This window comes from Cyclopterus lumpus, chromosome 16, assembly GCF_009769545.1.
Source record: "Cyclopterus lumpus isolate fCycLum1 chromosome 16, fCycLum1.pri, whole genome shotgun sequence".
Lineage (NCBI taxonomy): Eukaryota > Metazoa > Chordata > Actinopteri > Perciformes > Cyclopteridae > Cyclopterus > Cyclopterus lumpus.
Window position 1 is genome coordinate 2,872,643 of NC_046981.1, and position 13,994 is coordinate 2,886,636.

Genomic DNA, 13,994 nt, shown 5'->3' on the forward strand with positions numbered 1-13,994 from the left:
CCCCTGGTGGTCAGGAGAGAAAATGCAGCTTTAACACACGAAGTATAGACTTCTATACAACCAGAGGAGTCGCCCCCTGGTGGTCAGGAGAGAGAATGCAGCTTTAACACATGAAGCATAGACTTCTATACAACCAGAGGAGTCGCCCCCTGGTGGTCAGGAGAGAGAATGCAGCGACTGTGGGTCAGTGGTTAGCATGCCCGTCTTTCAATCAAGAGGTTGGCAGTTCAATCCCCGCCCTAGTCGATGTGTCCTTGAGCAAGACACTTAACCCTGCATTGCTCCCCGTAGCTGTGTCTACGGTGTATAATGTAAAGTGTCTTTGAGTATCTTGAAAAGCACTATATAAATTAAATGGATTATTATTATTATTATTATTATTATTCAACACACAAAGCATAGACTTCTATACAACCAGAGGAGTCGCCCCCTGGTGGTCAGGAGAGAGAATTCAGCTTTAACACATGAAGCATAGACTTCTATACAACCAGAGGAGTCGCCCCCTGGTGGTCAGGAGAGAGAACGCAGCTTTAACACATGAAACATAGACTTCTATACAACCAGAGGAGTAGAGTCATTCTCTCTTAGACTTCACAATTTGACTTATTTTTGCAACCGGACAAGTCTCTTCCACTTTGGCTTCACCGTTCAGAAGCAGAGGTCTCCGCCTGATACCAATTCCAATTTGCCTCGACGACATCTCCGCGGTTAGACGTTGTAAATCCAATTAGCGGTTAGAAGTGTCTCCTGTCTGAGAGGGTTTTGAGTGCAGAGTTGAAATGACTGCCGGGGCCAAAGGAAAACAATCTCTCTCTCTCTCCGATCGGAACGGCGTCTTCAGAGGTTTGAGGGTTCATCACGAACCGCTCGGCGCTGACGGCGTTGTCACGGGACGGTCGGCGGTCCGATGAAGCCCCCGCCGCCCCCAAAAGCGCTCTAGGGACGACGCGGCTCGAGCCTCGACAATGAAGCGTTTGTCTCTCGGCGAGCGCCGTTCAGATCATGTGTTGTTTTTCCTTCCAGCGTCTTATTAAGATTCCCATGTGGATGTTTTGTCAACACCAGCAAGAACAAAAAAATAACTCCTTTTTTTTTTAAACACATGCTGGAAACTAGACAACTTGACAACCCTGTTATTATTTTCCTAACGCAAATGGAAAACTGACATTTTGAGTCATCAGAACTCTTTTTTTTTATATTCACGACTGCTTTTCCAGGATTGAGACATCCTCACATTAAAGGAAGGAGCGGTAGTTGTTGTTGTTGTTGTTGTTGCAGGTCCGTTGGGGGGGGGTTAAAAGGGTGTCGGGCTCCACGTGTCCATGTGCATGCATTTTTTATAACACCGCCGTTTCAATATATTCAACAATCTGGGCTTATTTGTTCCATTTTTATTCACTCGCATAACGTTCCCACGAGGTGCTGCTGCCTATGTTGCTTTATTACAATAATAATAAAGAAAATGTTTCTAACTTCATATGTTACGCCCCGGTCTCGGTTCGTGGACCCCGCCGAGAGCAGAGGCTAACGTGGCTAATTGTTTCTGAAATTACGGAGGCGCCCAGGGGGAGGTCCCCGCTCATTATTTATTGTGTGTGTGTGCCACAAATATGTCAGCAGATTTGAGGATAGAGGGGCTTAAAGATTTATTTTTTCACAGCCAAAAGGGGGACGAGTGCACAGAGGTGAGAAGTACACTCTATTCTAAAAGTGGATTAGCTGGAGTGACGTCTCCGACGGGGGGGGGGGGGGGGTGGGGGGGCGTCCCGTGGGGGCTGACGGGTGCACGCCAGTTGATTGAGGATGAACTGTAATTCTGGATTTCCAATGTGACTCTTTTTTTTTTTTTTTTTTGCGACCGTTACCCCACGTGTGTGTGTGGTGTGTGTGTGGTGTGTGTGTGGTGTGTGTGTGTGGTGTGTGTAGTGTGTGTGGTGTGTGTGGTGTGTGTGTGGTGTGTGTGGTGTGTGTGGTGTGTGTGGTGTGTGTGTGGTGTGTGTGGTGTGTGTAGTGTGTGTGGCGGTGGGTGTGTGTGGTGTGTGTGGTGTGGTGTGTGTGTGTGTGTGTGTGGTGTGTGTGTGTGGTGTGTGTGGTGTGTGTGGTGTGTGTGGTGTGTGTGTGGTGTGTGTGTGGTGTGGTGTGTGGTGTGTGTGGTGTGTGTGGTGTGTGTGTGGTGTGTGTAGTGTGTGTGGTGTGTGTGGTGTGTGTAGTGTGTGTGGCGGTGGGTGTGTGTGGTGTGTGTGGTGTGTGTGGTGTGTGTGTGTGTGTGTGTGTGTGTGTGGTGTGTGTGGTGTGTGTGGTGTGTGTGGTGTGTGTAGTGTGTGTAGTGTGTGTGGCGGTGTGTGTGTGTGTGTGTGGTGTGTGTGGTGTGTGTAGTGTGTGTGGTGTGTGTGGTGTGTGTGGTGTGTGTGGTGTGTGTGGCGGTGGGTGTGTGTGGTGTGTGTGGTGTGGTGTGTGTGTGTGTGTGTGTGGTGTGTGTGGTGTGTGGTGTGTGGTGTGTGTAGTGTGTGTGGTGTGTGTGTGGTGTGTGTGTGGTGTGTGTAGTGTGTGTGGTGTGTGTGGTGTGTGTAGTGTGTGTGGCGGTGGGTGTGTGTGGTGTGTGTGGTGTGTGTGTGGTGTGTGTGTGTGTGTGTGTGTGTGTGTGTGTGTGGTGTGTGTGGTGTGTGTGGTGTGTGTAGTGTGTGTAGTGTGTGTGGCGGTGTGTGTGTGTGTGTGTGGTGTGTGTGGTGTGTGTGTGGTGTGTGTGTGGTGTGTGTGGTGTGTGTGGTGTGTGTGGTGTGTGTGTGGTGTGTGTGTGTGGTGTGGTGTGTGGTGTGTGTGGTGTGGTGTGTGTGGTGTGGTGTGGTGTGGTGTGTGTGGTGTGTGTGGTGTGTGTGGTGTGGTGTGTGTGGTGTGGTGTGTGTGGTGTGGTGTGTGTGGTGGGTGTGGTGTGGTGTGTGTGGTGTGGTGTGTGGTGTGTGTGGTGTGGTGTGGTGTGTGTGGTGTGGTGTGTGTGGTGTGTGTGGTGTGTGTGGTGTGTGTGGTGTGGTGTGGTGTGTGTGGTGTGTGTGGTGTGTGTGTGTGGTGTGGTGTGTGTGGTGTGTGTGTGTGGTGTGGTGTGTGTGGTGTGTGTGTGTGGTGTGGTGTGTGTGGTGTGTGTGATGTGTGTGTGTGGGGTAAAGGTCAAGAAACGGGACGAGCAGCCATCTTACCCCGCTTGTATTCTCAGGACGGTGTCGGGGGCTGGAACAGAACCGAATCAGAGCCGTAACCTTTAATACGGGCATTGTTACATTTTTTTTATTGATTTTTTTTAACGAATTTAAATGTCAGGATTTTGTAGCCGTTTTCCCCAGCGGGTCACTGCAGTATGACGAACTGGCACCATAACATGCTGCGACAACGGGGGATTATTTTTGGTACAAAATACCAAATTGGTGCTTTAAATCTCGTTTTAATAATACCTTCAATATTAGAATATATGATACACCTTGAATACTTCATACCTTCTGATGTAACGTCTCTCACGTGTCTAACAGGATGGTGCTCCACTAATATGTTTACAGACTTTAAACAAACTACACGACACGTGGAACTGAAATGTGCTTCAGGATCAAGGATGTGGGCTCCGTGACGGGGTCTTATTTATCTGGGTGTGTTATTAGGGTCTATTGTAGGTATACAAAATAAATAGAAATACATAGGATATTCTCTGATATTTTAGGGGTCATATTACTTGAGTTAACCCACAGATTTCTGATGAACTTGAATCATCTCTAAAGGTTATGATGATACATTTGTGAGGAGAAAAAAAGAAATTTGTCAATGATCGCTTCACTATGCAAAGTGAAAAATATATACATTATTATTATGGTCCTCATACATGGTCCTCATACATGGTCCTCCTACATCGTATACATGGTCCTCCTACATGGTCCCTTATATATCGTATACATGGTCTTCATACATGGTCCTCATACATGGTCCTCCTACATGGTCCTCATACATGGTCCTCCTACATCGTATACATGGTCCTCCTACATCGTATACATGGTCCTCATACATGGTCTTCCTAAATGGTCCTCCTAAATGGTCCTCCTACATGGTCCTCATACATGGTCCTCCTAAATGGTCCTCCTAAATGGTCCTCCTACATGGTCCTCCTACATGGTCCTCATACATGGTCCTCCTACATCTCATACATGGTCCTCATACATGGTCCTCCTACATCTCATACATGGTCCTCATACATGGTCCTCCTAAATGGTCCTCTTACATGGTCCTCCTACATGGTCCTCATACATGGTCCTCCTACATCGTCCTCATACATGGTCCTCCTACATGGTCCTCCTAAATGGTCCTCATACATGGTCCTCCTACATGGTCCTCCTACATGGTCCTCATACATGGTCCTCCTACATGGTCCTCATACATGGTCCACCTACATGGTCCTCATACATGGTCCTCCTACATGGTCCTCATACATGGTCCTCCTACATCGTATACATGGTCCTCCTACATGGTCCTCATACATGGTCCTCCTACAACGTATACATGGTCCTCATACATGGTCCTTATACATGGTCCTCATACATGGTCCTCCTACAACGTATACATGGTCCTCATACATGGTCCTTATACATGGTCCTCATACATGGTCCTCCTACATGGTCCTCCTACATCGTATACATGGTCCTCCTACATGGTCCTCCTACATCGTATACATGGTCCTTCTACATGGTCCTTCTACATGGTCCTCCTACATGGTCCTCATACATGGTCCTCATACATGGTCCTCCTAAATGGTCCTCCTACATGGTCCTCCTACATCGTATACATGGTCCTCATACATGGTCCTCATACATGGTCCTCATACATGGTCCTCCTACATCGTATACATGGTCCTCCTACATGGTCCTCATACATGGTCCTCCTACATAGTCCTCATACATGGTCCTCCTACATAGTCCTCATACATGGTCCTCCTAAATGGTCCTCCTACATGGTCCTCCTACATTGTATACATGGTCCTCATACATGGTCCTTCTACATGGTCCTCATACATGGTCCTCCTACATGGTCCTCATACATGGTCTTCATATATCGTATACATGGTCCTCATACATGGTCCTTCTACATGGTCCTCATACATGGTCCTCCTATATCGTATACATGGTCCTCCTACATGGTCCTCATACATGGTCCTCATATATCGTATACATGGTCCTCATACATGTAACTTCTACATGGTCCTCCTACATGGTCCTCCTATATCGTATACATGGTCCTCCTACATGGTCCTCCTACATGGTCCTCATACATGGTCCTCATATATCGTATACATGGTCCTCATACATGGTCCTCCTACATGGTCCTCCTACATGGTCCTCATATATCGTATACATGGTCCTCCTACATGGTCCTCCTACATGGTCCTCCTACATGGTCCTCCTACATGGTCCTCCTACATGGTCCTCCTACATCCCCAAAGCAGGCTGCTCAAGCTGCCTGTGTGCAGAAGCTCCACACAGGCAGAGCTCCGCCCACTCCCCTCGATTCATTGCTCGTCTCTTGACCTCATTGCTGAGCTGCATTTCAATGAAACGGGCTACTATCAATATTGATGACGGTTCGTGACTCTGTTGACTTCATTTTGCTGCTCCCACTTAAAAAAAGAAAGCATGTGGCCCGAGTCTCCTTTCCAAGCGACGCAGTACATAAATTAGGGACCCCTGTGGAGGACACGCTGCCCTAAATAAGTTGCCGGGGGGGAGGGGAGGGGGGGGGGGGGGGGTGCGCAGGTTGCCTTCGAGTTAGTTTTCCGACAAATCCCTCCGCCTCCCATCTGTCGCCGTCTTTTCCCGCGGATATCAAACAGATCTCGGCTGCTGATTATTCCCACACTCGACCCCGATTTTTAAATCGTAATCTTTTTTTTCCAGGAGACCTCGTTTCTCTGAACTTTTTTTTTTTTCTCACAAAAAACCGCCTGTGTTAAATGTAACGTCTTTAGCTTTCCTGTTTTTATGTTTTATGTTTTTCACTTTATGTCCTTTTTTATTTGCTCCTATATTGATTGACGTTTAGCAGTAAATCTGGTGTCATCTCCAACATGCAGATTGGTTGTATCAGTATCCACTTGTGTTGAAACTGTTCTGACCCTGTCGACCTTTTCGTCTCACTCCAGGTGTGTGTGGGTGGGGGGGGGGGGGGGGGGGTGAATCTGCCGCGGACCATGTGTTTCTGGTGAGGCTTCATCTCCACGCCAAAATGAGGCCGACGCCCGGCTCGCCTCCACCCGTCCTGCCGGCCGTCCTGGCGCTCGCCTTGGCCGCCCTCTGGCCTCGGCTGTCCTCGGGAGCCACGCCGTTCCCCCAGGACCTGGAGCCAATCAGCACCGTGGGCAGAGAGTGTAAGTACAGGAAGAGTCCGCCCACGCGTTGCCGCGGCGATCCTCGCGGTGAACGCGGCTGAGGAGGGGGCGGGGGGGGGGGGGGGGATGTGAATTTCCAATATGTCCGCTTGGTTTGTTTGGGTCATTCTGGCTGCCGTGAAATCGGTCAATAAGACCGATCATAAAAAATTTAAACGTAAATTACAACTATTGTTGGTAATTTGGACAAAAATGACTCTTGACGGTCCATAAAGGTGAAATAATCTCGCCGTCCTTCGTGACGCTCCCGAGACTTCATCAGACCAGCCTAGGTGGACCCATGGGGGGGGGGGGGGTTGGAGGTCTGCCGAAGAGGTCCCGAATGTAATGGCCCATAATTGATTTAAGAGGGCGGTCTCGGCCGTGGCCCACACGCGGTAATTGATCTATCTGGAAGAGAGCGCGACGCGGCCATTAGCAGGAATAGCTGCGCTATTAGAGCTCCACATGGAGCTCCATCCCAGGTGTAATGAGAGCCATTCATCACCGCCGGTTGCAGCGGGTGACAGCAGGGGGGGGGGAGGGAGGTCCGCGTGCGAGACGTCCATCACGACCCCGGAGTACTTCACTAGCGAGGCCGAAGTCCATGAAATAAACGTTGGTAGAAGCTGCCGCTCGCCCACAAAACGAGCGTCTGTGTACTAACCGCTCACTCCGTCTTGCCTTTAACTTTTTCCTCTGGCGTGCCTCCGCCGAAGAAAGTCTTTGGGGGGGGGGGGGGGGCGCGTTGATAGCGAAAACAACATCAATGCGTTAGTTTACAAACTCTCAGACAATGTGTGCGGTTCAAGCCAATAAAAGACTTTATTCTCGCGCTGCTTGCAGCCCGAGGCGCTTGAGACGCAGCGAGCACACGGCCGGGTGAACAAGAGGGTTTTTAAAGTGCACAAGCTCTGTGAGAGTTTTGTAAATGGATGTTTTTATATATATATATATATATATATATATATGTATATATATATATATATATATATATATATATAGCTTTCCGTCCTTAAACGAAGCGCCGCATTTACTTTAATTTCTCCTGTTGTTTTATAATTTATTCCAACAGCGTGAACCGAAAGTTTTCTTTACAGAATTCAAGGTAACACACCGGCTGAGTATTATAATGTTGTGGGTGAAGTTTTCCCCCAGAATGTAATTTTCAGCCGGATGCATATGTTCCATAAACCATATTCTGATGATTGATGTCAAGCAATGTGACGTGGAAGGGCAAAGTTATTACAAGTTTTTATATTTCGACTGTAATGGGACACTCAAACTTTCCACCGACATCGACGCCGATTCTTCCAGGAGGCCTTTAAACACACCGTCTCCTCCTCCTCCACTGTGTGCTAACGGAAAGTAACTAATTGCTTTTGAATGGTGAATTAGTTCCCAGTTTTTGTGCCATAACAGAGATATGAAAAGGGCATCCGGGGTCCTTTCATCTAAATGAGTAACACGCACACGCCGCCAGATTCCGGGGATTTGCACCCGTTAGTTCGAGACCTTCGGAGAAGCCGCAGCTTCAACACGGCGGCTTTATTGCTTTTATAGTGCGAGGAGAAAGGAGCGTGCATCTCTGGAAACGTGGATATATATATATATATATATATATATATATATATATATATATATTGCTCAACTTCTCTGTGGACCTTCGCAAGATAAACGGTGGGATTTGTGGCTTCGCTTCGCCGTCTGCGTTTATTTTCATTGGTGTTTGTTCTTGATTTAGTTTTTTTTAAAGGTCCATGACAGTTTTCTAGATCCCTTATATAATATATAATAAGATTTATATCTATACATATTTTATATTAATATCCTTAAAAATATATTCAGTTTAATACAATAAAAAACCAAGGAAATATTGGATGTTTTTGCATTAAAAATGACTTCTCACGTTTTTTTTGTCACGTTTTCTTTCCTCACCTTTTTTTGTCACGTTTTCTTTCTCACCTTTTTTTGTCACGTTTTCTTTCTCACCTTTTTTTGTCACGTTTTCTTTCCTCACCTTTTTTTGTCACGTTTTCTTTCTCACCTTTTTTTGTCACGTTTTCTTTCTCACCTTTTTTTTCTCACCTTTTTCTTCTCACCTTTTCTTTCTCACGTTATTCTTCTCACTGTTTTCTCACGTTTCTTTTCCCACGTTTTTTTTCTCACTTTTCTTTCTCATGTTTTTTTTTTCGTTTATTTTCTCAAATTTTTTTTAGGCGGCCATCATAAAAGTTAGAAAGCGCCGCTCTTCAACGTCACACTCGTCTCAGGCAGCCAATCAAACCCCGGCAGAGGCGGGCTTTGCTTCCCCACCTCCTTCCTTTCTGTAAAGCCTCAGTGTGACCCTAAATACCTCCCCATCACCTGCTCCTCCTCCTCCTCCTCCTCCTCCAAGCTTTTAGAGGATGTGAAAGTGCTGAAGAGTAATTAGAAACATCCTCATTTGCCCGAGGGAGGACAGCGAGGCGGGCCGGAGAGCCACCGGGAGTCTCTCCACCAGACGGCACAGCGAGGTCCAAACGTTAAGCGGCTAAATCTTTAAACGGTCCATTCGAGACCGGCGGTTGAAGGAACAGGAGGGGGGGGGGCGGCCGTGGAGAGAGAGACTCATTTCCGACTGCGGTGTATTTCTAGCGGGGATTGCTAATTCAGCAGCAGCAGCACGGGTCAGATGGGAGGCCGGAGGCCACTTAATACACTACTTTACACATCCGGGGGCCTTGAGCCGAATCCTAATGTGGGGGGAAGAAAGGCAACGGGAAGGAATGTCTGTGATGTGGAAGGAGGCCGGGTGTCGGTATCGAGACGGCTAATTTCCTCTCTGCCTGGAGCATCCTTTTATTTTACATATATATATACATATATATGCTGACTGGCTGCCATTCTCTTATTTAAGGCCTGCGCACAGCCTCCCATCGTCTAAATGAATGTTTCCCTCCACTGAGTCAGTGTGCTGCAGCAGAATAATGTCATTAAAATGCAGGAAGAGAAAGAAAGAGTGAAGTAAAGTTTGCATCACTTCTCTTTCGCTCAGTTCATCTAATCTTTTACTTCGCTACACCTGATTATATGCTGCTTGCAGAATAGATATTATTTTATATATCTATATATATATAGATATATATATCTATATATATATAGATATATATATATAGATATATATAGATATATATATATGTGGTGGTGTTTGTGACCTCCGGTGGTGTTTAAGACTCCTCCTCGTCCGTTAAGACTCCTCCCCCGTTAAGACTCCTCCTCGTCCGTTAAGACTCCTCCTCTCTCCGTTAAGACTCCTCTTCTCTCCGTTAAGACTCCTCCTCGCCCGTTAAGACTCCTCCTCTCTCCGTTAAGACTCCTCCCCCGTTAAGACTCCTCCTCGCCCGTTAAGACTCCTCCTCGCCCGTTAAGACTCCTCCTCGCCCGTTAAGACTCTCTCTCCATCAAGACTCCTCCCCCGTTAAGACTCCTGCTCGCCTGTTAAGACTCCTCCTCTCTCCGTTAAGACTCCTCCCCCGTTAAGACTCCTCGCCCGTTAAGACTCCTCCTCGCCCGTTAAGACTCCTCCTCGCCCGTTAAGACTCCTCCTCCCCCGTTAAGACTCCTCCCCGTTAAGACTCCTCCTCCCCCGTTAAGACTCCTCCTCGCCCGTTAAGACTCCTCCCCCGTTAAGACTCCTCCTCCCCCGTTAAGACTCCTCGCCCGTTAAGACTCCTCCTCTCTCCGTTAAGACTCCTCCTCTCTCCGTTAAGACTCCTCCCCCGTTAAGACTCCTCGCCCGTTAAGACTCCTCCTCGCCCGTTAAGACTCCTCCTCGCCCGTTAAGACTCCTCCTCCCCCGTTAAGACTCCTCGCCCGTTAAGACTCCTCCTCTCTCCGTTAAGACTCCTCCCGTTAAGACTCCTCCTCTCTCCGTTAAGACTCCTCCCGTTAAGACTCCTCCTCTCTCCGTTAAGACTCCTCCCGTTAAGACTCCTCCTCGCCCGTTAAGACTCCTCCTTGCCCGTTAAGACTCCTCCTTGCCCGTTAAGACTCCTCCTCGCCCGTTAAGACTCCTCCCCCGTTAAGACTCCTCCTCCCCCGTTAAGACTCCTCCCCGTTAAGACTCCTCCTCCCCCGTTAAGACTCCTCCTCCCCCGTTAAGACTCCTCGCAGCGACCGGCTCATTTGCCGATCTTCGGATTCTATTTATTCTCCGGCTCGCTCTCTATTTTTTTAGGGGCACATTTTTAGTTTTTAGTGTTTCTTAAACGGTGACGGTGTCGCTTTATTTAATTGTTTGTGTGTGAGTCTCCTCTAAGCTGCAGGATTAGTTCTGCTATAAATGTTGAGGCGTCCTTTACCTTCTGTCTCTGAAAGGAACAACAGCTGTTTGGCAAAGCGCTAATACGTGACCACGGAGAATAAATGACGGTGTGTAGTTACAGTGATATTAACAGTTAATTATCATGTGTGTGTGTGTGTGTGTCCCTCCCCCCCCAAAAGCCTCCTACCTCTACCCCAGCTTCCAGGGCCTCATGTCGGACAACGACACCGTGCGCCTGGGCCTGGACTTCCAGCGGATGCTGAGGATCAACCGGATGCTCTACGTCGCTGCCCGGTCAGTTTTGTTGTGGTTGTTTACCTTGTTTACCTTGTTTACTGCGTGAGGGGAGGGTCCGGGATCAGACCGTTACTTCGCAATGTACTTTTTTTTAGCGGGCGATATGTACGACAATTTAGTTAGTTTTGGTAAAAGTGCTTCTAACGGTAATCGTTCACATTCACACAGTCTGCATATGTGATCATGTGACCGGTCCTAGTTTCTAGCCCATAATAGGCCCGGCTTGGTAATCCTCTTCAGCAAACGTTCTTGTTATACTTAGTTTATAATCCTCAATACATCCCGATAACAATCAAAACATCGAATGGTCCGACAAAAAGGAAGAAGGGGAAAAAGAAACGCGGTATCTGTGGACTGTACACGCTGCCTTTTTTATTAAGATTATTTTGTGGGGCGTGGCTTCGAATTATAAACGATTATTTTGGGGGCGTGGCTTCGCAGAGTGGCCTGAATTGACTTTGAGGAAAGAGTTGGCACCACTGGGCAGGGTTTTGCTCTCCCCAAGATGACCGACCTTAGCTGTAATGTGAAGAATGAAGATGGAGAAGTTACCGGTTGAGGATGTCACTTGTTATTTAACACCTTTTGGCCTTTCCGGTCCATCCCGGCGGCACGCAGCTCCCCTCTGGATCAAGACGCCGTGGGTTACTTATCTAGAAAGTCGCAGGCTGTTCGTTGGCTCGCTCTCAAACTGCGGCGCTCTCGCTGCCAACAGCCCCGTCTGAAAAGGTAGAGACGGATTCCTCGTGCGCCCGAGAGGACTTGACATTTCCCACAGCTGCAAACAACAAAGCGCTACGCCTCACTTCACGAGCGACTCGCGTGGGTTCGCGTCGACGGTCGGGCGTTTTTTTTTGTAGAAGAGCCAATAAACTTTTGGTTAATCCACCTTTTCCACCCCTCTGTTGTGGAGCGGCCTTCAATCGGTCTTTGCAGCGACGGTTTAGATCGGAGGCTTTGGAGAGCTTTTGCATGAGGAACGGGCTGACGGGAAGAGAGAGGAGGTGAAGGTTTCTTAACTCTCTCTCTCTCTCTCTCTCTCTCTCTCTCTCTCTCTCTCTCTCTCTCAGGGACCATGTGTTTGCCATCAATCTCGCCACTTCGGCCGAGCAGATAATCCCACAGCAGGTAGGAAAGTTTGATGTATCGGCTCAACATGTAACCTCAGTGTGTGTGTATGTGTGTGTGTGTGTGTGTGTGTGTGAGAGTGTGTGTGTGTGTGTGTGAGAGTGTGTGTGTGTGTGTGTGTGCGTCCTTCTGATTTCCCCAATGCAAGAACTCAGATCCAAGAGGAGTTCTTACTCTGAGTTTAGCAGATTTGCGTATTAGTGACACTAGACACGCCGCAGAGGAGAGGGGGCGGGGCTTAACACCATGTAGACAACCAACAACGTCGACTGGTTGACTAAAGCAACAACAACAACAACAACAACAACAACACAATAAACACAGTGTTTGTTCTGTTTTAATTGGAAATAAAAACGGATAAAAGGAACGCCAAAACACAGCATGATGCCGATTTGTAAAAAAGTCTGAATTCATGTTTGTCAGAAAAAAGCTACTTTTAAGAGGCTCGAGTTGGGATCCAATCGGTGCTCGGCCACATTGTAGCGACTTCATCTTGGGATAAATATGGCGCCAATGTTACCGCGTCCACCAGAGACAGTTTATGGTTCACACACATATTCATACACAGAGTTTCAGCCACATATGAGGGCGACAATATATATATATATATTATTCACGATATTTCTGCTTCATTGTAATGACGGTCGGAGAATCAGAGTTTAACATATTTGTGTCTATCTGCGTCTCTGAATTGACTCGTGGTTCTTACCAAAAGCCAATAATCTGTGACCAATAATCATGTGTTGAATGTTAAAATAGATTTGAGGTATTTGTGGTCTTTTAGTCTCGGCTATGACAGAACGTGGTGATATTCCTTCCCGGTGTGTGACGAAGGGCTCTCTGAAGACCAGTGTGTGTTTTCACAAGAATAATCTCTCGTAATGTTTGCGCCTCATTATTTTCCTGCCTTTTCATTCGAGTATTAATCTCTCTCTCCTTCCCGTCTCGCTCTCATTCGTGGAACACGGTCTGCACTTAAATAAAAGGACCTTTTTGTTTGGCTGCGTTTGGAGGAGCGGATGTTCCCTCCGGCGAGGAGATCGGCGCTGTTGATTCGGGTCGACTTTAGAGTCGGCGCCGTGTCACTTCATCTTTATCTTTTTCAGTTATGTTATGCGAGAACATTCGATATTGAATGTATTTTATATGATGCATTTGTTTATCCGTTTACCCAAAAACCCTCCGGTGTACAAATGGGCTCTGCCTCTCGCTCGCCCATTTGTACACCTGGCTCTCTTTTCACGCCCCTCCCCCCCTCCCCCCGGGCTTGGGTGGCCATAAGTAATTATTAGTAAACCAAATGGAGCGCGGACCAGGCGGGGCCCTATTACCATAACGCTGACTCGGATCCTCCCAGAGCGCCGGACCCGGAGGACGGAGCGCCGAGACGCCGCGGAGCCGCTCGGAAGATTTTATTATGAGTTATTTCCCACTATTCTGACTCAGCTTATTGATGCAGAGAATATATATCAAACAGACAAAAGATGTGCAACAGATCCCCTTAAAAGAATAAAGCTGGCGATATGTTTTTTTTTTATCGGCTCCAATGAGGCACACAAATATATGATAGCAGCGGGGCGGCTTGTCGCGAGGTCGGAGGTCAGGACGCCTCGAGACGCATTTAAGTACGAAAGAGAAAGAAATGCGATGGAAGAAAAGTTTCTTCATTTTTGTACTGAAGTCAGAGAGGACTTGTTGAAGTTCCTCTTTCATTTTGGTGGAAACACGAGAAAATACTGTAAAATTAACGACATTTAAAGGTGTTCGCGCGGCATTAAAAATATGTCCGTTCATATACAGACTCGATGTCAAGAAGGTCATTAAAAATGTGCACATGATTTTTCAAGTCTATGGATTATTATACTTAAGTAG

The 13,994-nt window shown here is 47.4% G+C and overlaps 1 protein-coding gene across 3 annotated transcripts in view; it reads left to right on the plus strand.

The window, feature by feature from the left end:
* The first annotated feature begins 6,211 nt into the window (after positions 1-6,211).
* Positions 6,212-13,994, plus strand: part of sema6e (sema domain, transmembrane domain (TM), and cytoplasmic domain, (semaphorin) 6E) — a 53,260-nt gene continuing 45,477 nt past the window's right edge. For all 3 annotated transcript variants that reach the window (XM_034554488.1, XM_034554489.1, XM_034554490.1), the window contains exons 1-3: positions 6,212-6,391; positions 10,877-10,991; positions 12,065-12,122. In XM_034554488.1, the coding sequence (XP_034410379.1) occupies positions 6,250-6,391; positions 10,877-10,991; positions 12,065-12,122 (315 nt within the window). In that variant the 5' untranslated portion in view covers positions 6,212-6,249. The remainder of the gene's footprint in view (positions 6,392-10,876; positions 10,992-12,064; positions 12,123-13,994) is intronic.